This window comes from Coenobita brevimanus, chromosome 93 (genome assembly GCF_032717465.1).
Source record: "Coenobita brevimanus isolate Jiangsu-jjx chromosome 93, ASM3271746v2, whole genome shotgun sequence".
In the NCBI taxonomy this organism is placed as follows: Eukaryota; Metazoa; Arthropoda; class Malacostraca; order Decapoda; family Coenobitidae; genus Coenobita; species Coenobita brevimanus.
In genome coordinates, this window is record NC_137046.1 from 26,770,192 (window position 1) to 26,794,521 (window position 24,330).

The window sequence follows — 24,330 nt, forward strand, 5'->3', positions numbered from 1 at the left end:
CAAGCATGCTTTGGCAGTGTAACTGCCCGGCTGTTACCCACCCACTGATGATGCTGCCTCCTGGGACACTACTCCAGGGTTCAGGCCCCTCTCTATTGGATGGAGGCAGCAGCCTGGGAACCACAATGTCAGTAAATAATACAATGTGTGATATATGACACTGCTATTCACATGATGTTTTGGCATGGGCTAGATCAAGACTGGGGTGTCTTAAATTTTAACTGAAAGGATACAGTCTCCATACAGCTGGTACCTGCACAATTATTCACTCAATGAGTTTATCTCACTCAGTTTTAATGCTGAATATATAACTTGCGATATACAGTATAATGTTGCTATTCATGTGTTTTGGCAGGGCTAGAGTGTCATCATTTGCATCCTGGACCCATGTGATACTGCTTCCTTCTCCATGTGAACAGCTGATGCAATACACACCATTAATGATGCAACTCGTCATATTTCTAGCTTTACTGAAACATTAATTCTGAATGGCAAATTTTGATGTAAATACAAATTCCATATAAGTGTAACATGAATCAGTTCCTAACTTTTATAATATACATCCAAATCATTATAAAAAGAGCCAGTTCAGCATAAACAATGGCCAAGATCCTTTGTCAGATGACTTTTTATGATGACCTGTACTTACAATTTGACTGGAGGCTGTAATTTTTTGGTTCTATGTAGCCAGACTGTGTTTGTGGCCCTAGACATGTGTCGAATCCCAAACTCCACTCCTGACTCACAAAAAATTGCAAAGTTTGTGGGAAAAAATTGCAACTTGGAGAATATCTGCAGTGCCAATGAAAATCAAGTTGACCAAATGTAATCACGTGAAATTTGAGGATCTATTGTCATACACGTCTTATTGCGTTCTATCCTCCAAACAACTGTTAATACACCAATGTAATCAGAAAGGTGAGTGAAAATATATGTGATGATATGGGCAGCCAATATGGCAGGTCACTGGGTAGCTATGTATCTGTTACTATGATACGCCACATGGTGAAAAGCTTCCATACACAAACAACACTGAAACATACCAATACTTTATGCACTCCATACAGAATTACAAAGTGTCTCAGTAGATACCAGTAACTGAAATAACCTTTTGATCTGACTGGTAGTAGTTAAGAATACATGGAAGAGGTGATACGGTATCTAAGAGTAAACTTAACTTAAAGAACAAGACCTTTGATGAGAAGTGTTGTATTCACAAGAACAGAAACTGATGGTTAGGAATGGTTAACTGTGAGAATTTGATATTCACAGACAAAATACATCAATACCAATGCTGGCACACAAAGTCAGGAGAAATATGTCAAAAAAAGGGTCATCTGGTTCATAAGCATGAGAGGCAAAATTGGAGTAAAAATTGCTGACCCAGTCCCTCCAGTCTTTTTATGGGTTATTATTTGGGGAAAAAAAAAAAAAAAATGTTGGTGTAAAATTGTGGGCCCTGAACCAATTACTATGTATTTCCATTTATTGCTTTATTTGGTTTTTATGGGGTTTCATCATGGTGGTAGCTTGGTGGACCAATTAACCACAATCAAGGAAGTCTGACTATATTGGAATAGATTGGTGTTTACATCTGGCATCACCACTGACACTTGCATATTTCTGTAAAATCATAGCCCGGGTTAAATGTACATACATTGAGATAAGACTCAGACAATAAACAAGAATCACCACTAAGACATATAATGTAAGCAATCAAAGCACTACATTCAACATTATCTGTGGCCATCTACTAAACTAGTCTGGGAGGTTTGGGAATTTCAAGTGCCTTCTTGCAATTCTGTCCAGCATAAAAGAAGTGCCAGACCATCTGATGCCACAAAATCGTTGTGTATTTACCTATTTGTAGTATACAGGAATTGAGGAATGCTCGTGTTGTCCTGTCTACATATCCACATTTATATAGTCTGCTTTTACACACATGAATGTTTGTCTCCTGCGCCACCTTTTCATCTAAGTTGTTCCAAAATTTATGTATTTACCTAATATACCTAATTGTGATATAAACGAAATGTGCTATGCTCGTGGGTTCCCGTCGCAGTTTCTCAGTAAGCCAAATTTAGCTTTAAACTCGTTTAAGTTTTTAGACTGGACAATCTCTTTGTCCAAGCTATTCCATAAGTCTATACTGTACTTCTGTAAGGAAAGCTATATTTCTTAATATCCTTCAAGCAGCTTGACTTTTTCAATTTCATTCAGTGTCCTCTTGTGGCTCTCTTATCCCATACAAACAGATCTTCTCAGTCAAATTTATCAACTCCTATCATGGTCCTAAACACTGCAATCATGTCTCCCCTCTTTCTCCTTTCCTCTAAGGAAGGCAAATCCAGCTTTTCCAGCCTCTCTCTGTATGACAGATCTGCCAGACTGGGGACCATCTTGACTGCTGTTCTTTGTATTCTCTGAATCTTGTTTATATCTTTCTTTTTGTGTGGGGACCACACTACCACTGCATATTCTAAGCTGGGGCAGATCATGGCCACTATCAATTTTTTTCATCATCTCCTCATCCATAAAATGAAATGCTACTCTTATGTTAGTCAAGAGTTTATACGTCTCTCTAACACTCTTGTTAATGTGTTTTTCAGGTGACAAACTATCTTGGACCAGCACTCCTAAATCTTTCTCTTCTCTCATTTTTGTGATTAATTCATTACCCAACAAATAATTCAGTGATGGCCTCCTGGTACTTTCACCCATTTCCAATATTTTACATATCTTTACATTAAATTTCATTTCCCATGTCTGGCTCCAATCATGTATCCTATCCAGATCCTCCTGCAGCATTTTACAATCCTCCTTAACCTCTACCTTCCTCAAGATCTTTACATCATCAGCAAACAGACTTGCATAACTGTTCACTCCATCTACCATATTATTTACGTAAATCAGGAACATTACTGGTGCCAACACCGAGCCTTGAGGGACTCCACTTGTTACTTCCCTCCATCCAGACATCCTATCCTTTATTACCCTCCTCATTTGTCTGTCTCTCAAAGAGTGTGTGTGTGTGTGTGTGTGTGTGTGTGTGTGTGTGTGTTTTCTTACCTAACTGTATCTTTACAAGAATGATTCAAGCTCGTACTGTCCCGTATATTAAACCATTTATAGCATACATATCCTTAAATTTATGAATAGTTTTGGCACACACCATTTTATTTGGTAGTGCATTCCACTGATCAACTGCCCTATTTGAGAAATTGAATATCCTTACGTCTTTATCATCACTCTTTTTTATGTAGTTTTTTGGGATGTCCTCTTGCTGATGCCTCCCCATAGGTCATATATTCATTTATGTTTATTTTCTCTTTCCCTGAGATGCATTTATATAGCATAATCATGTCTCCTCTTTTCCTTCTCTCCTGACGTGTTGGTAGATTCAATTTTTCTAGTCTTTCTTCATGGTTTAGATCCCTTAACCCGTGGATTGCACAATTACCATTTTTTATCCCACCCCATGGTGTGCAAAAAATGAAGGAAAAAAAAAAGGAAATGAAGGAAAAAAGGAGGGGCATCATCCGGTGAAAAAAAACAATCTCTCTCTCTCCCCCTGTCTTTGCGTAGGGCCATGTGTAAGTTTATGTAGGGGAGTAGTGAAAAAATGAATAAAAAATATATATATATCTGTTTCTGTTTATGATAAACTTGAAGATACACATCCAGGGCACCTTCTGGTGGAAAGAAAAAAATCTCTCTCTCTGTCTTTGCATAGTGCCATTCATAAGTTTGCTTAGGGGTGGAGTAGTTAGCAGTGATACACTGCCAGCACAGCCTAAGCTGTGGCTCGCAATGGGACGCTACCCAGCCTGAGCTGTGGTTCGCAATCCACGGGTTAAGCTTGGTACCCATCTTGTTGCTGCCCTGTGTACTTTTTCAATCTATGTGTTTTTCGATATGAGGATTCCATACTACTGATGCATACTCCAGGGTTGGTCTGATGAATGATGTTATTATCTTTCTCAGAATGTCTTAATTTATATATCTGAATGCTATTCTCATATTAGCAAGCAAGGTATACAGGTTACGTACCTTCTCACCGATGTGGTCAGCTGAAGATAGTCTGTAACTGATAATCATTCCTAGGTCCTTCTCCCTTTCTGATATGTGTAGGGTTGATCTTCCTAACTAATAATCCCAATATGGTCTTTTCTCACTTTTACCAAACTTAATTACTTGACACCTGTTCACATTAAATTCCATTTGCCATATATTGCTCCATTCACGAAGCATATTCAATTCTTCTTGAACCTGTGTTAGTAATTTTCCTTTGTATTTTTGCATCACCCAGTAACATATCTGTTACTATGTCATTTATGTATACTAAGAACATACTGTAACTGGTGCCAGCACTGAGCCCCGTGGAACTCCGCTACTCACTTTCCTCCATGATGAGTAATTTCCCCTTAATGCTGTTCTCATTTCTCTTTTCCTGAGAAAATCCTGCATCAAACAGTACAGGTTGCTTTGGATACCTCCTTGATGGTACAGTTTCCATAAAAGTCCTTTGGTGCAGAACTCTGTCAGAGGCTTACTTGAAATCTAAATACATACTGTCCACCCATCCTTCTATTTTCTGTAATGTTTCTGTAACTCTATCATACTAGCTTAATAGATTAGTAACACACGGTTTTCCCTTTCTAAAGCTGAACTGCCTTTCTGTTACAATAATGTGTTCTTCTAGATGGTTTACCCAAACTTTTCTTATCAGCTTTTCTAGTATCCTACTTATAACACTGGTCAGTGATACTGGTCGATAGTTGGGTGGATTCTGTCTATTCCCTTTCTTGAAATGAGGAACAATGTTTGCTATCTTCCAAATATCAGGTGGTTTACCTTGACCTAAGGATTCCGTAAATATTAAATACAATGGTCTGCTTCACTCTTCTGCACATTCATGTAGGCCCCAACCTGAAATTTCATCAGGACCATATGCTTTTCCTTTGTTTAATTTACTTAACTCTCCCAGTACTTCTTTTTCTGATATTTGCATATCTGGTAATTCGTGTGGGGATGCATGTTCAATGTCATCTTTTTAAAAATTATTTTCTTTTGTGGTAGGAGGGGACACTCACCATCCACTCACTTGATGTAGTGTTGCTCTTGGGTGTTAGCCCTTTCCTCTCCTCCATTTTTCTATCCTTCCATCCTCTTCTGTCTTTCCTTCATTCTTTCCTTGTCTTTCTGCCTACAAGTTACTTGACACTCCCTCCTCTGTCTTTCCTTCCTTCATTCTTTCCTCTTCCTTCTGCCTGTGGGTGACTCTAGACTGAGTGACAAACCAAATGGTTTCCTGTACACCAGGAAACCATTTACTATGCTGGGTGGTAAACACATAACCAAATTTTGGTGCCTGGTGGTTTAGTGGGTAATTACGGTGCTCTAACTGGATTGAGACGGTGAAGGTTTATATTCAAGGGATGGTTGGGGTTTATTGCGAAAGTAATGCCACTCAGGGATGAGTGAGGCTGGTCACTCTCCTCTTAAATGTCAGGACCAACTTGCCTAGTCCCGGGCTCCTATGCTCCTCATGGGGCATCGTAGGATTGAATGATGGATGGATGGATGTAAAAACTGAGTGGAAGTTTTAATTTAGTTTTCACAATTATCTTTCTCTTGTATATAGATGATCCCCTCATCTGTAATGGACTGTATTTTACCTTTAAAATTGGTTTTCCTTCGGATGTAGCTATAAAATAGCTTGGGTTGATCATTACTTTTATTTATGTCATCCTCAAACTGTCTCCGACATTCCCGCCTCGTCTTTGTATAATCATTTATTGCCTGTTTATAGTTGCCATATGCCCTCTCACTAATGTGTCTTCTGTAACTATTCCACAGCAAGTCTCTTACTTCTCTTGATTTTTACATTCTGTATTACACTATTTCTTTATTTTCATTTCTGTTTCTTTGTGCTGAGGGATGTAACTTTGGATTCGTATTTCATAAAGATCACAGAATTTTATATATATAATGTTTAAATCTAATCCTCTAAGCTCCTTTTCCTAATCTATTTCTGAGAAGTACTTCTTCAGGTCAAGATTGTTGCCTTTTTTCTAGTTCAGACATTTTTTGTAACTCTACTGGTTATGTCATACGCAATCCTGAAGTTACAATAGTGCATGGTCACTTTTGCCCAATGGGGGGTGATACATCATATTGTCAATTTCATTTTCTTGTCTAGTAAATATAAGATCTAGTACTGATGGATCATCAAGTCTTCTTTTTCTGATGTTTTTCTTTACATGTTGTTAGGAAAAACTCCAGCACAAGATCTAGGAGCTTTTGATCCCAAGAGCTTTCATGGCTTTTTACATCTAGAGTATTCAAATTTATATCTTATTGAAATCTCGTTAATATAATTCTTACAGATTTCTCTTCCATTCTGTGTAGCAATGTTCTTAAACTCTGAACTGTACTTTCTGCCAGGTCTTCATATTCGCCTCTTTCCCAAATATTTGTTTTGGGTGGTATGTATAAATTTGTCACAATTAATTTCCCTTCAGATGTGTTAATCTCCAATGCAATCAGTTCTACTTGTGAGGGTATATCTAGTTTTATTTCTATGACTTGTAGATTGTTCTTTGTTAAGATTATAATTCCTCCTTCCATTCTTAAATTTCTGTCTCTTCTCCTGTTTCCCAAGCTGAAATTATGACTGAAAGGGCATTGATTTGACTCGACTGAGGAGATCCAGACAGAATAGCAGGAGGTGCTCAAGTCCATCATGTCTGAAGCCTTCCAGAGATGCATGGACTCATGAAAAAAACGCTGGGACCACTGTACACATGCCCATGAAGACTATTTCGAAGACGACAGTGAGAACTAGGAGGTAAGGTAACTTATTTTCTTACTATATATATTACAGTATATATACATATAGCCACACCAGGGTAATAAACCTTGGGAGCGTTCTTCTGGCCATGTACTGCTTGGCGGACATAAAGGGTGCTGTGGTTGAACCAGTGTCGCATAAAGTATGCTTGCACCCAGTCGGCATGCGCAGGCCGATTACACTTGGTTCACAGACTATACACACATCCAAAGCCACTCCAACACTACAATTACACTTACAAGCACTTCTCACCCTACATACAATCTCTACCACACAGTCTAAGCCACATGGTAGATATACATTGGCTGTATCGTCCCCACTTCGGCCGGGACAGGCCGGTCCTGCAGTGGACACTCAAACGGCTGATGTATATATACAGTATATATATATATATATATATATATATATATATATATATATATATATATATACTGTATATATACAGTACATCCCCCTAGTATGCGCCTATATGGGCGGCAGAGGACGTTGTGTACTAGGAATTTGCGTACTGTGAATACATAAACTTATGGGAAAAATTACGTATGGCTGGCACCCCCCTTTCATGGGCAACCCTTGAGATGCCTTTCAGACCTAAGTATTGTACTATACAAGGAAACTATCTAAGACATATTATCTAAGATAAAGTAAACCAACAAGATTATGGCTTTACTAGGCAAATCAACAAGGATATAGCTTAACTAAACCAACAAGAATATGGCTGCTCACTTTTACCCAAAAGGACAACAGGCATGATGGAGGTAAGAAGAAGATCCAAGGCAGGATGAGGCACCTAGCGTGCATCTCCTACATCATCCACCAGACCACCCGACACACCACCTTCCTCACCACTTTCGTCACCAGCAGTTTCGACACTTTCACTACCTAATGCACTCACTTGTTTCATAAACCCTTCAAAGTCTATGTCTGACACCTCAGACATTGAATCAGCCTCTTGATCCTCCTCAGGATATGGCTCTTCTGATGTTGAGGGGTGTGATTCCTCACTTTGTTCAAGCCGAAGGAAACGGGTGATGAGTGTTTGCTTCCGTCTGTTTACTTCCTGGTCATGCTTGTCAGTGTAGTAGCACAAGGTTCTGTCCAGTGAAGACATCACCTCCTCCACTCGCAACTGAGAGCGTTCGATGGCCTTGAATCCTTCCTTGAATTTATCAAGGCCACACAATACCCTGCTGATCTCCATCATGGTCAAATCTTCACTCTCCATCACTGGTGTTGCTGCCTTTTCCGCTGCTATCTCCTGCTCAAGGTGGGCAGAGCTTAGGCGACTGTTATCGCTTCTTGGGGGGGCAATGTCGCGTATTCAGAGTAACCCCAGATTTGGGCCACTCTTCACTGCCCGTCTCGCTTACAAGGAGTTCAATTTGCGTACTAATAAAAAATACACTAAAATTTAAAAAAAATAGGTCCTCGCATACAAGGGGGATCGCGTACTCGGAACTAGTGTACTGTAGGGATGTACTGTATATATACTGTGTATATATATATATATATATATATATATATATATATATATATATATACAGTAAACCCTTCATAAGTCGAACTTTTAGAAGACAGAATCTTCGGTAATCCGTACTCGGGCCGAGACCACGTATGTAAGTAAGCTGAAATGCGGAGGTAGGGGGACAAAGGTGGCGCCAGGCGCACATGTGGCTGCCAGTCTACTGCTTGCCTGATTTCACTGGCTTTGAAGTCTCAGATTGTCTTGAAGTTATGCAGCAAGTCGGTGAGAAGAATATTAATGAAGATGATGTCATCCAGTGGTTTGAAATGGATGCAGATGATCCTTGGTATCAACACTATGCAGAAGAAGAAATTGCTGAGTCTGTGGCTGGGAAGAAAGATGAAGATTGATGATGACGACAACGAGGAAGAGAACAGTGATGTTGGACGCAAGAATCCATACAAATTATTCCAAGTTCGTGATGCAATGGATGTTGTCATATCTTGGCTGGATTATGTTGACGATGAAGAAGCACAAAGTTTTTATATGCATGTAAGGGAGTTGCAAGGCTTGGTTATTCTTTGCCAGTATTCACAGCAGAAGCAGGTGAAGATTCATGACTTTTTTTAAGCCTCTGGCAAGGCGTTGGCCTATCCCTCCTCCTGATTCCAGCAGTGATTCTGCTTTTACAGCTCTGTAGATAGCCAGCATTTCAAGTAGTGTTGGCACAGACACCGAATAGTGTCTGTGTGTGTGTTCATGAAAACTGTAATTTGACTAAAAAAAAAAAAAAAAAAAAGTGTGCTTGTGACTTAGTGTTAAGTGATCATGATTAAAGTTCAGTATTATTATTACTGCAAGTCTGCAAGTGTTACACTGCAATCAATTATAGTGAATACATTTAAGTTTAATTCTTAATGTTCAGTGAAATAAATACTGGGTACTGTTTACAATGTTACGTTAAACTGTGAACTCCACCGCCTCCACCACCTCCGTCTCCAACACAAGCTGCCGACGGGTTTGTACTACCTCTAACAAAAGGTAAATTAGGTGCACTGAATTTTTTGTTTTGTTTTGTCTTTCTTTATTCATTTATACACTGTATATGCTCCTCTACTTTAGTGCTAAAAAGACAAGTAATAAGTATTGTCTATGCGATTTGGGGGGTGAAAATCCATCTCCAACACAAGCTGCTGACAGGTCTGTACTGCCTCTATGAATGACTTTCTAGTATATGAAATGCACTGAATTGTTTTTTGTCATAACTTATTTATATATGCTTCTTTAACCCCTACACCGCGGGCATGTTTACCGATGTTTTGCGTGTGTCGCGGGGTTATTCGGGCTCCGACAGACTCTCAAAAAATATTTGCCAAAAATCAGTTACTAGTCCTAGAATATTAAAATTATATATGCTTATGGCACATACCTTCAGCTTTCTCCTGGAATGTTTGTTGAGCCTTTGTCAGTTACCGTAGGACTTGTGGAGACCTCTGAAGTTGGGTAACGAAGTCTCCACTTTACACTTCCCGACAACCCGTAATATGATTACCACAGCCAGATATTAACACTATAAACACTACTCTATGATTTTCAAGTAGTTTGGGATCCATACTCCAAAAAAAAAAACACTGTGAAAGCAATGAAAATTATGAGCGCGTCTGACCGTCGCACTTGTGCTAGTTTGCTCTTGGTACTCTGTCATTTATTATTCATAAAACCCCTCACACTTTATATTTCTATTACTATATAACACTTATATATATCTACAGTCTTTATCCATAAGTTTCCTTCAGTAGTATTAGTTTATTGTCACTGTAGGGATTCAATTTCTTTCAGTAAAATATGTAGCATTCACTTTCTCGTCCTGTATACTAGCATTGAGAGTGAATGTCACTTTCATCTTCACACTCATAACTCATAGTATTCAGACATGCTAGAGTGAAACTTTCACTTTCATTACTCCTAGGGTATATACTCGTATTCTTATAATACTACTCATTTACATTTCTATTTACGTTCTCTATTTTATTTACGCTATTTACATTTCTATTTTATTTACACTGTGTTATGCACTGTCACTTGAAGTAACACAAAACTATTTTCCATTGTTCACGTTTATTTACATTCATTACTTTCACTTGCTGTTTACACATTATTTACACATTATTTACAATTCCACTTGCACTGTTTTACTCAATAGAAAGATCGTAGTCACTCTTTTATCAATTGTCAGCCCTTTACCTCTTTCCACACGAGGTTTAGTAAGGGGTAAAGGTCACAGGGCCCTTTGCATGGGGGTGAAAAAGTCCCTGAAGTCAGCAAGAGGAAACAGACGTACCTCCACTTCGGAAGATGAGCGTAAACTGATAAGGGAGGGCCGGGTGGAGGCCTACTTAGGGGATATTCAGTACTACCAATGTTAGCTCTTGAAACAGTTATTTATAGCACTGAAATGATTGGCAGGAAATCCAGACAATACATAATAAATTAGGTAGTTCCAGGTGAATGTAAATATCACTTAGGCTTCTCCCTTCCCTCCTTATATGCATATTTATTACAAAAATAGATTATACGGCATATTTCAAGGGGAAAAAAACAGCGAAAATTAGCGAACGAGTGCACGTGAGGTGTTGTCAGGTGATAATTAGCCAATTCCAGGTGTATGGCACTCTCACTTACCTTATTTCTTTCTTGTATATATTATTTGGTATAAGAATAGGGCATAGGGCTTATTTCAATGGATGAAATCAGTGAAAAATTCCAGGGAAGATTTACTTAGCGTAGCACGGCCGGACAGGCGAGAGGATAGGGTAATGGAGGGGGGGTAGGGAGGGGAGTCAAGAACGGGGAGAAATGGCTAAATTGTCAACAATGGATGGGAGTACAGATGAGATTAGGAGTGCTGACTAGTGTTGGACATTGGCAGTACTGATAGATGATACAAGCCCCACTTGGAAGCGCGGGTGAATTCAAAATAACACAGAATCACAAAAGCGACGCCCCGCGGTATGATCCCTTGCTCCCAAGTGTCACGAAAGTGACGCCCCGCGGTTAAGGGGTTAATTTAGTGTTGAAAGGACAAGTAATAGGTACTGTCTTAGCAATTTTCAGAGGTGAAAATTTGGTAAGACGGAAACTTCGGTGATTCGAACCAGGGTAGAGCTCCAAATAGTTCGATTTGTGAAGGGTTTACTGTGTGTGTGTGTGTGTGTGTGTGTGTGTGTATATATATTTATACATATATATATATATATATATATATATATATATATATATATACAGTAAAATCTCGATATAACGGACTTCAATAGACCGGTACTCGCTTTTATCAAACTCGAGGAGCTACCGGACTAATTTCCTTTATATCAGAAATTGTCCGATAAAGCCAGAAGCAGTCCGGACTGCCTGACCACTTCAGGTATGTTCACCACAATAAAGTAAATAAAAGACATGTTTGTCAGTGTACAGTACTGTATTATTATACATTTTATACCATTTGATTAATGTAGTGAAGGTATACCACAGTACACAACTGCAATGATAGTGAAAACAGTTAAAAACCGTTGGTGCCATCCGGACTAATGTCTGATATATCGGAAAAAGTCCGGATATGCAGGGGGAAGTCTGGATGTCGCTTATATCAGAATTTCTCTTTTTTCGGAATGGCTTGGGCCCCAATTAGTCAGTTATAGTGAGGTCTTACGGTATATATATATATATATATATATATATATATATATATACAGTAATCCCTCTACTATCCAATGTAATAGAGCCAAAGGCATGTCTGGAAAGTGGTCCCGTCCAGAAAGTGGGCCTCTGACTGCTGGACTGGTACTTATGACCCTGACACAGCCTAATCTTGAAAGCCACCTAAATAACTCCCTACTGGACATGCATAGCACTTATTTAAACCTATTTAAGACCCTACTCACACCAATAATGGACATAAAAGCATGAAATAAATGAAAAGGAACCAAAGAATAAGGAATTAGAAGTGACTGTACCTCAGCCAGGGTACTTACAGCAAGTCTGTGGCTGCCTTCTCTAAGGCTTTGGCAATGGTGAAAATGCTCTTGAAGCATGTACAGTAATCCAGTGTTGTGCTGGAGTTACAGTAATTCTTTGCACTGTGAGTTATAATTTGTTAATTGCAACACGCCAGTTTCAACTGCCAGTTTGCACTCCACAGTTAATCCTTTGCACTCTAAATTCTAATTTCTTAACACTGCACAACACTGTAAATTCCCGTGTGGTCTACTGGCGAGGTCTATCTGTCTATTGCCAGACGCCTCAATCCCGTTTGGGGTGGCCACAAACAAATTGCCTCCAAGTCGCCCTGTCCCCCGCCATTTCACTGCCCTGCTCCCAACTCACACCCCCCTCTCTCATATACCTCTCCACCCCATCCCTCCATCTCATCCTCGGCCTCCCCCTCCCTCTTCCCCCCTCCACCTCACTCACAAACACTCTCTTCGTCAGTCTTTCACCCTCCATCCTCTCCACATGGCCAAACCACCTCAGTGTGTTCCTCATAACGCTTCCTATCACATCCACATCCACACCACAACGTTCCTTTATATCCTCATTCGTCAGCCTGTCTCTCCATGTGACTCCACAGGCTCCCCTTAAATAACTCATTTCCACTGTTCTCACTCTTGACTTGTGTCCTTCCAACAACGTCCAAGCTTCACTTCCGTACGTTAGAGTTGGTATCACAATACTGTCATGTAGTAACTTTTTCACTTCCATGCTCACATCCCTGTTTCTTATCACTGCTTTCAAAGAACCAGCAACCTTTCTTCCCTGCTGTACCCTTTCAAGCACTTCACCCACCAAACCTCCATCCTTACTCATCACACTACCCAAGTACTTAAATGTACTCACATTTTCCAATTCCTCACCATCCAACCTCGCTGTACATTCACTGACTTCACCTCTCTCAAAGACCATCACTTTACTCTTCCCTACATTCATCTTTAGATCCCGTTTCTTACACACTCTCCCAAACTCATCCACCAAGCCTTGCAGCTCCCCTTCGTCTTCACTCAACAACACAGTATCATCTGCAAACAACAGTACAGGGAGTTTCCAAACACTATCCTCTCTCACCAGGGCCACTCCAACATCCACTACCCTACCTTGTACCTCTTTTATTACCCCATCCATGTACAGATTGAACAACCATGGAGACATGACACATCCCTGTTTCAAATCAACTTTCAAAGAGAAAAATTCACTTAGTTCACCATCTGCACGCACTGCAGCCTTCGCACCATCGTACATACTCTTCACAGCATTCAACAACTTCCCAACTCCTCCATATATTCTTAACACTTTCCACAATCCTTGTCTATCCACCCTGTCATATGCTTTCTCCAAATCCATGAAAGCCGCATACAACTTCTTTCCCTTCTCTAGAAAATTTTCCACTAAAGATCTAAGAATGAATATCTGATCTACACAACCTCTTCCCTTCCTAAAGCCTCCCTGTTCTTCTCCAACTAATTTCTCTGTTCTTTCTCTAACTCTGTCAATAAGTATCCTACCATACACTTTTCCTATTATACTAAGAAGACAAATGCCCCTATGATTACCACACACTTCTTTTTCCCCTTTTCCTTTGTACAAGGGAATAATTATACCTGACTTCCAATCCTCCGGGACTCTACCTTCCTCCCAGGCCAATCTGCACATCTTCCACATCCATTCTACTACTATCTCTCCTCCATATTTCAGCATTTCACCACACACTCCATCTATTCCTGGGGCTTTCCCCAATTTAACTTTCTTCATTGCTTCCACAACTTCTATCCTACTGAATTCTTCCTGTCTTCTCACCTCCCTCCTTCTCCCAGCCATTCCCCAGCCACTTATACTCGCATTACTTCCATCCTCTATGTTCAACAATTCCTTAAAGTGTTCTCTCCATCTGCTCACTTTTTCTCCCTTCTCTACTAGTAATCTATCATTTTTATATTTCACTCCCCTGCTAACTTCACTTCCACCCTGTCTTACTCTTTTCACCTCTTTCCAGAACATTTTCTTACAGTCCCTCCACTTTACACTCAAATTCCTTCCAAATTCCTCATCCACTCTCTTCTTACTCTCTCTTGCTAATCTTTTCACCTCTCTCTTTCCTTCTACATATAACTCTCTCTTCCGCCTCTCAACTTCTTCCACGCCCCTATTTCTCATCCATTCATTGTATGCTTTCTTCTTTTGTGCTACACCCTGTCTCACCTCTTCAGTCCACCACGCTGTTCCTTGCACCCCCCTCCGTCTTCCCTTCCTTCCACACACCACATCACATGCTGCACATACTTCTTCTGTAAATATCCTACACACACCTTCCATGTCTCCCATCTGCTCCAATTCATATTTGCCCAATCGTTCCTCCACTTCTCTCTTATACTCTGCCTTTTTCTCATCCTCTTGTAACCTTTCCACTCTCCTTGCAACTACTCCTTCCTCTCGTCTTTCCCTACTTCTATTCCTCCATCTTACTTGAATCCTAATTCTGGCCACCACCAAGTAGTGGTCAGAAAGTCCACTCCCCCAACCTCTATAAGCTCTTGCATCCATTAAACATCTTTGCATCCTTTCATCCACACACACATAATCAATCATTGCCTTCCTTTCATTCAGTTCACCACCCACCCTTCTCATCACTCGCCATGTATACCTGTGGATCATTTTATGCCTGAAGAGGATAATGGCTATCACCAACCCCCTCCCAGCACAAATGTCCACTAATGCACTCCCATTCTCATTTACCTCAGCAGGCACACCCCACTTATTCCATCCACCTTCACATTCCCAACTTTACCATTCATATCACCGATCAAAAGCACTCTCTCATTCCTTCCAAACTTTTCCATGCACACTTCTACATTTGTCCAGAACTCTTCTCTCACTCTGTTAGCACGATCTTGCGTTGGCGCATACACACACACAATTGCCCACATTTGTATTCCAACTTTCAACTTTACCCACACAATCCTTGACCCAACTGATCCATACTGTCTTATGCTCTTCTTCCATCTTTTACTCACAACTATACATACTCCTTCCTTTGCCCTCTCATTCTCACCTACTCCTGCACATACACCCCATCCATACTCCCATTCTCTCACATTTTCTCCTCTCCATTTTGTTTCAGTTATTTCACATACATCCACTTTCGCACCCTCAAGCACCTGGACAATCTCTCTCTTTCACCTCATCATTCGCTCCCCTTACATTCCACGTTCCGATAACCATGTCCTTTGTCCGGTCCTTGGTCATCATCGTTTGGTCAGTCCTTGTCCGAGGCTTATTGTTTTTTTTTTTTTAGTTAGTTGTTTTCCAGGGAGGGGCACTAACCCTCCGCCAAGGTATTGCAGTTTATTCACTGTTTATTCACAAAAAACGTAGAGCACGTGTAGCATCCACTGTGATAAGCATCCACTCGCGATCGAAGTTAAGCAGTAACTATTGATGATGGGGAAACAGAGTTGCCAGATCATAATGGCCACATTACCAAACTCCTCAATTTTCATTACGAAATTTAACTTTTCATGACCAAATTCGTAAAGCTAGCATTTATTCTTCACTAATTATATATATAAGTGGAAAGACATGTAATCACTCTCTTTATAATTAACAGCATGTTGATTATTTTCATGCTATGTTGGCTGGCAGATTAATCAGAGAGAGCAAACAATCCACCATCTCCAACCTGTGTATCCTCACACATGTGAAAAATACATTTGGTAATGCATTATTCTGTTTCATTACCAAACGAATTTTTCATTACCAAATTGGCCCACATTTGGTAATGAAAAATACCACATGGCAACCCTGACAGGGGAGGGGAGAGGGAGGAAGAAGGAAGGGGTGAAGGGTCCGGGTGTAACAGCTGGTCGGTGCCACGCGGCAATTTAAAATTACAGGTGGGAATAAATTAGGATTTGGGGGGGATTTTTTTCTTTTTTTGGCCATTTTTGGGTTCAGAAGGTCTAGGCCCACAATGTTCGGTAAGTGGGGTGTCTGGAAAGTGGGCGTCCGGAAAGTATGGATATTACTGTGTATATATATATGTATATATATACAGTAATCACTCTAATATCCGGACGCCCAATAACCGAACATCCCCACTAACCGAACCTTATCGTCCTGGGATCAAACATTCCCAAAATGGTCCGAAAATCCAAAAAAATTAAAAAAAAAAAAATCGATTTTTTGCCGTCCGTAATTTGAACTTGCCGCGCGCGCCGCGTGAGAGCATTGTTTTGGTTCGTCATTCCCCGACGTCCGATAGAGCGCCGCTGCATCCTCCCCATTTCCCGCCTGTCTCTCACCGCGACAAGACCTACGCTGTTCGCCATGGCTGCCCACGTGCTCGCTTTTGTGGTGGTGCCATACTTGCTGCAAGGCCTCCTGCTGCTCTCTGCCCTACTCTTAGTGTGTGTGATGATGGCCCCGCCTCCTGAGAAAAGGAAGAGAGGGGTGTTGACTCTGGAGAAGAAACGGGAGATATTGGAGAAGGTTGATGCGGATTGGTCTTCCTCACGCATTCTCTGCGAGTTCAACCTGGCCCGGTCGACTTTGTTCGATATCAAGCGTTCCCGAGACAAGCTCATGCAGTACACGGCTGACTTCTCGTCGAGAAGCAAACGCAACGTGGAGAGGAAGGTTATGTTTACTCCCAAGTATGCAGAGATCGACCGCTCCACGTTGATTTGGTATCGACAGCAACGTGCAGCTGGTGTGATGGTACGTGGAACGGAGCTGAAGGCTGCTGCTGAGAAGTTTGCAAGGCTTCACGACGCCCTTGACTTCAAGGCATCCGAGGGTTGGCTCTTCGCGTTCAAGTTACGACATGGCCTTACTAACCGTAAAGCACATGGCGAAGCATTGGACGCTAACGAGGATGGAGTGGACGAGTTTCGGCACAAGGTGAAAGGCTTGATCGACAGGGAGGGCCTCACTCTTGGTCAAGTCTATAACGCTGACGAAACTGGCCTATTCTATCGCTCGGTGCCAACGAACACTCTAGCCGATGAGACAGAGAAGCGTGTACCTGGCCGCAAGCTTTCTAAGGAACGGATATCTGCTTTGTGTTGTGCCAATGCTAACGGCATGCACCGGCTTAAGCCCGTTATTGTTGGCCGTGCAAAGCAGCCTCGGTGCCTTCGTGGGGTGATGGATGTCCTTCCTGTCGTATGGTACCATTCTTTGAAAGCATGGTTCACAGCTGTGATTTTCAAAGACTGGTTTCACCATCACTTCGTCAAGGAGGTCATCCATTACCAGACGAAGACACTGGGAATTCCTCGCGACCAGGTAAAGGCTCTCCTTCTCCTCGACAATGCACCTGCCCACCCGTGCGACAAGGACTTGGTTGCTGAAAATGGCCGTATTAGGTGCATGTTTCTGCCACCTAATACGACTGCTCTCATTCAACCAATGGACCAAGGAGTGATCGTGGCAACAAAGTGCCTGTACCGTCGGAAGTTCCTGGACGAGGTGATGGTTGTCCTCGAGGACGAGGACGAGCGCAGGGAAGGACGTGACACTCGAGGCAAGCGGACTTTGGAAAACCTTCGCCGCTACAACATCAAGTCTGCGCTGTACAACTGGGCTAGTGCATGGAAGGAAGTCCCTGTGAAAACTCTTGAAAATGGTTGGTCTCGTCTGCTTCTCGGAACAGATGTGGAGTACGATTTCCTTGGGTTTGACGTGGATGACTTCCATGCACGGCTACGTACGCACAGCGACGATGTTGATGTGGACGATGTTCGTGAGTGGTTGGACGACGACGAGGGCGATCCTGGGTATCAGACGTTGTCTGATATCGAGATCGCGTCTTCGGTTGCTGGTGTCAGTCCTGAACTTGAAGATTCCGACGACGAAGGCGATGATGATGCGGACTCCTCTCAGCAGGACACTACTCCAGCCATCCCCAAGCTGAGCGCACTCCAGGAACATCTAGAGTTCGTCCTAGACTACCTGGAACACCCGGACTGCGACAGGGAGATGGGGCCCTTGGAATTCATGGAGGAAGTGCGTGCTTTCCGGCAGCACATCATCAATCGCCAGAATCGTCGGTCCTTGTGTCAGTCAACGATTGACAGTTTTTTCAGGCCCGTGACCCCCGCTGTGCCAAGCCCTGGTTCCACTCCGTTGCCTCCCCAAGACAGGCCCTCATGCTCCGAGCCACAGCCCAGCACATCAGCTACAGTGGAGTCACCGCTCGATGTGAGTTTGCGGCTATCTTCAGAGTCTTCTGTAGTCGGTACGCCATCACCACGACCCACCGATGCACCCCTTGGTTGCCTGCCAGTGATACTCTCGGACTCTGACTGTGAATAAACAGCAAGAACTTCTCCACTAGACCACACGGGAATTTTGAGTGTTGTGCAGTGAAAAAAACGGTGTGTTGTGTTAAGGTTTTCAAGTTGGGAGAAAAGACTCAGTAGAAAAGAAATTTAACGTAACTAACCTTCTTTGTTTTGGCTTTGGAAAATTTAAAAAACTTGGGAAAAGTTAATGTGCAACACTTAAAGTAAAATGGAACATTATTTGGACTAAAGTGAACACTGTGAAAAGAACGGACTTCTGTGTGTTAGTGACTAAGTTCAGTGCAAGACTTCAGGAAGAGTGTAGTGCAAGTGCTTATAATAAGAGAAAAATACATTTTTGTCTTGGTATCTTTACCTATTTGCTCAGGTTTGCTGTAATGGTTTGCAACTTGTAGAAAACTGTGAAAACTTTCGGGAAGTGAACGAAAATCTGGGACATGACCTTGACTTCACCCTCTCATGTATCATCTGTCAGTTCACCACCGGCTATCGTGATGAGTGGATGTACGATTTTTTCGCTCGTGGCCATGCCTAACCACACATAGTTACACCCATTATCTCGACCCAGACAGAAAATACAACCTTTTTCCTCCCTTGCAAAACACAAACAACCACCCTGTTTACGAGACAGCAATATATATTGCGAAAATAACAAGGTAAAATGATAAAGATGAACCTAAAATGATAGAGAAAGATGAACATGTTATGACGGAAGAAATACGTTTTCCCTGTCTGTAAACGTATTTATTTCTGCTTTGTATCTGTATTCGTAATAATTAGACTTATTGTTAGTTCTGAAACTGCATTACGATTCTATTTTTAGCCATTCTCGTGGTGTGGGAGCCGGAAGTTGTGACACAACTTCCTTATTGCTAATCGGACTGACCCTCCACTTTATTCTCCCGTGGCAGAGTCTAGCCTTGGAGGACGTGCAGTTTTCTCATTTAGGACTGAAAATTCAACTCTTTCGCTTCCTTTTCCAAGCATGGGCACAACGATAACGTAAAAAATAACTCGAAACAATAAACATATATCAAAAAGGTGAAAATGTATTCATAACATTTTTTTTTCCAGCCATTCCTAACAGATTATGTACTGAAATCATTTGATATCACAGTACTGCATTTCTAAGTTAAATATGTACTGTTCTGGTATGTACTTGTAAGTTAAAGCACTGGTACCAGTTAACCTAATTTATATGATTACCTACGATCGGCGTCGGAATGTTTCCTTGTGTTTACGTACAGTATTTGTGTGTTGAAGTTTTGCTGTGGAGTACTGTATTTGTGAGTTATAACATTAAATAAACCTTCTAACAACTTAAAGTGCTTTCTAGTGACAGATAACAGCAAAACAACACATTTGGGGGGTCTAGGGAGCAAAATACGGAGTAGTTTAAATATACGCGATTTGGCATCTAACACGGCACGGTAGGAACGAAACCCACATGTTACGTGCGAGTTACCTGTATATATAACACACACACACACACACATACACATACATATATACACCCACCCCCTTTCTATCATGCATTCTGCTGTCGCCATTTACTACAATCATGCACATCCCAAAAGCTGCTATCCTCATGCTATGACGCACACAAAGCTTCAGTGTGTTGGTGGATTTGAATCTCCCGAGCCTTGCGGCATGCCACAGCTGATTGGTGCTACGTCATCGACCATCCTTAATCTGTGATTGGCCCACTTTCCCGCCAATTCAGTCAAGTACACATCCCTGCATGGACAGCAGTGAAAGTGATGTGCTGTGTACCATAAACATTTTTTGTGAGAACAATGGCCGACAAACCCTCAAGAAATCCCCAAGCGTTGTTCAGCATAAGCCAGCGGGACTTTTGAGAGAGACAAAGAAGAGGAAGAGCTTACATATGCTCAAAAGTTGATTGATGATGGTGAGACAAAAAGAAGCATTGCTGAGAGATTTGAAGTGAAAGAGTTGACAGTGAGAGGCATTTGTAAAACCAGCGGAGGCGGGATGTTCTGCTAAGTGAGGGGCAGGCCAATGAGGCATCTGGTGGCCATTAACCTACCCGCAAGCCTTGGATCCCTTCAAACCACTCAAGCCTCCATTCATCCTCAGGTAACTGTGATGGCCTCTTCTGTTGTCTATTTATTATTTATAATGTTGTGGATGTTATGTATTTTCATGTTTGAGCAGTGTTTGGTAAGAAAATATATGCAAAAATAGGTATAACTGGCAAGAAATGTAGGTAGATTGACCACCTGGTAACCAGTTAGAATTATTCCCATTGATTCGTCAGTTCCGTTATTACGCGTTTCTGCTATTATGCGCAGTTGCGTAACCAATTACGCGTGATAGCAGGGGGTTGGGTGTGTGTGTGTGTGTGTGTGTGTGTGTGGGTATATATATATATATATATATATATATATATATATATATATATATATATATATATGCTATATATATATATGTATATATATATATATATATATATATATATATATATACTATATATATATATATATATATATATATATATATATATACAGTATATATATATACTGTATATATATATATATATATATATATATATATATATATATATATATATATATATATATATGTATATATATACAGTAACCCCTCCAATATCCGGGATCAATAGAGCCATCGGTAGGTTCGGATATTGGTTTCGTCCGGATATTGGGCCCCAGCTTATGGACTTGTACTTATGGACCCTAACTCAGAGAAACACCTATACAACTCCCTCCGGACATGCATAGCACCTATTTAACACCCAAATCACACCAATAAGGCACATAAATGACTGAAATAAATGCAAAAGAAAACATAAAATGTGGGTTTAGAAGTATGTTCATACATTAATAAACATTCTGGTACTTATGGACTCTAACCGAACCTAACTCTGAAAAACACATTCCTACTGCACATGCATGAGGTAAGTATAGTATGGAAAGAAGTACAGTATGACACATTCTGGTAAGCATAGTATGGAAAAAAGTACAATATGAAACATTCTGGTAAATATAGTATGGAAAATAGTACAACATGAAACATTCTGGCTACTTACAGCAAGTCCCTGGCCACCTCGATGAATAACCGCCTCCTCTCGGACTCTGACAGTAAGAACGATTTCCTGAAGCACTTGCACTACACTCTTCCTGAAGTCTTGCACTGAACTTAGTCACTAACACACAGAAGTCCGTTCTTTTCACAGTGTTCACTTTAGTCCAAATAATGTTCCATTTTACTTTAAGTGTTGCACATTAACTTTTCCCAAGTTTTTTAAATTTTCCAAAGCCAAAACAAAGAAGGTTAGTTACGTTAAATTTCTTTTCTACTGAGTCTTTTCTCCCAACTTGAAAACCTTAACACAACACACCGTTTTTTTCACTGCACAACACTCAAAATTCCCGTGTGGTCTAGTGGAGAAGTTCTTGCTGTTTATTCACAGTCAGAGTCCGAGAGTATCACTGGCAGGCAACCAAGGGGTGCATCGGTGGGTCGTGGTGATGGCGTACCGACTACAGAAGACTCTGAAGATAGCCGCAAACTCACATCGAGCGGTGACTCCACTGTAGCTGATGTGCTGGGCTGTGGCTCGGAGCATGAGGGCCTGTCTTGGGGAGGCAACGGAGTGGAACCAGGGCTTGGCACAGCGGGGGTCACGGGCCTGAAAAAACTGTCAATCGTTGACTGACGCAAGGACCGACGATTCTGGCGATTGATGATGCGCTGCCGGAAAGCACGCACTTCCTCCACGAGTCCCAAGGGCCCCATCTCCCCGTCGCAGTCCGGGTGTTCCAGGTAGTCTAGGACGAACTCTAGATGTTCCCGGAGTGCGCTCAGCTTGGGGATGGCTGGAGTAGTGTCCTGCTGGGCGGAGTCTGCATCATCATCGCCTTCGTCGTCGGAATCTTCAAGTTCGGGACTGACACCAGCAACCGAAGACGTGATCTCGATATCAGACAACGTCTGATACCCAGGATCGCCCTCGTCGTCGTCCAACCACTCACGAACATCGTCCACATCAACATCGTCGCCGTGCGTACGTAGCCGTGCATGGAAGTCATCCACGTCCAAACCCTAGGAAATCGTACTCCACATCTGTTCCGAGAAGCAGAGCGAGACCAACCATTTTCAAGAGTTTTCACAGGGACTTCCTTCCATGCACTAGCCCAGTTGTACAGCGCAGACTTGATGTTGTAGCGGCGAAGGTTTTCCAAAGTCCGCTTGCCTCGAGTGTCACGTACTTCCCTGCGCTCGTCCTCGTCCTCGAGAACCACCATCACCTCGTCCAGGAACTTCCGACGGTACAGGCGCTTTGTTGCCACGATCACTCCTTGGTCCATTGGTTGAATGAGAGCAGTCGTATTAGGTGGCAGAAACATGCACCTAATACGGCCATTCTCAGCAACCAAGTCCTTGTCGCACGGGTGGGCAGGTGCATTGTCGAGGAGAAGGAGAGCCTTTACCTGGTCGCGAGGAATTCCCAGTGTCTTCGTCTGGTAATGTATGACCTCCTTGACGAAGTGATGGTGAAACCAGTCTTTGAAAATCACAGCTGTGAACCATGCTTTCAAAGAATGGTACCATACGACAGGAAGGACATCCATCACCCCACGAAGGCACCGAGGCTGCTTTGCACGGCCAACAATAACGGGCTTAAGCCGGTGCATGCCGTTAGCATTGGCACAACACAAAGCAGATATCCGTTCCTTAGAAAGCTTGCGGCCAGGTACACGCTTCTCCGTCTCATCGGCGAGAGTGTTCGTTGGCACCGAGCGATAGAATAGGCCAGTTTCGTCAGCGTTATAGACTTGACCGAGAGTGAGGCCCTCCCTGTCGATCAAGCCTTTCACCTTGTGCCGAAACTCGTCCACTCCATCCTCGTTAGCGTCCAATGCTTCGCCATGTGCTTTACGGTTAGTAAGGCCATGTCGCAACTTGAACGCGAAGAGCCAACCCTCGGATGCCTTGAAGTCTAGGGCGTCGTGAAGCCTTGCAAACTTCTCAGCAGCAGCCTTCAGCTCCGTTCCACGTACCATCACACCAGCTGCACGTTGCTGTCGATACCAAATCAACGTGGAGCGGTCGATCTCTGCATACTTGGGGGTAAACATAACCTTCCTCTCCACGTTGCGTTTGCTTCTCGACGAGAAGTCAGCCGTGTACTGCATGAGCTTGTCTCGGGAACGCTTGATATCAAACAAAGTCGACCGGGCCAGGTTGAACTCGCGGAGAATGCGAGAGGAAGACCAACCCGCATCAACCTTCTCCAATATCTCCCGTTTCTTCTCCAGAGTCAACACCACTCTCTTCCTTTTCTCAGGAGGCGGGGCCATCATCACACACACTAAGAGTAGGGCAGAGAGCAGCAGGAGGCCTTGCAGCAAGTACGGCACCACCACAAAAGCGAGCACGTGGGCAGCCATGGCGAAGAGCGTAGGTCTTGTCGCGGTGAGAGACAGGCGGGAAGTGGGGAGGATGCAGCGGCGCTCTATCGGACGTCGGAGGAATGACGAACCAAAACAATGCTCTCACGCGGCGCGCGGCAAGTTCAAATTACGGACGGCAAAAAATCGATTTTTTTTCCATTTTTTTTTGGATTTTCGGACCATTTTGGGAATGTTTGATCCCAGGACGATAAGGTTCGGTTA

The 24,330-nt window shown here is 42.2% G+C and overlaps 2 protein-coding genes across 2 annotated transcripts in view; both read right to left on the reverse strand.

Annotated features, from left to right (window-relative positions):
- Window positions 1-8,054, reverse strand: part of LOC145412555 (transient receptor potential cation channel subfamily M member 1-like) — a 49,217-nt gene extending 41,163 nt beyond the window's left edge. Inside the window, exon 1 of the mRNA XM_080282461.1 lies at window positions 7,968-8,054. Coding sequence (XP_080138587.1) covers window positions 7,968-8,054 — 87 coding nt within the window. The remainder of the gene's footprint in view (window positions 1-7,967) is intronic.
- Trpm (transient receptor potential cation channel, subfamily M) overlaps window positions 1-24,330 on the reverse strand; it is a 933,145-nt gene that overhangs the window by 179,044 nt on the left and 729,771 nt on the right. The gene's annotated exons all lie outside the window — the stretch shown is intronic.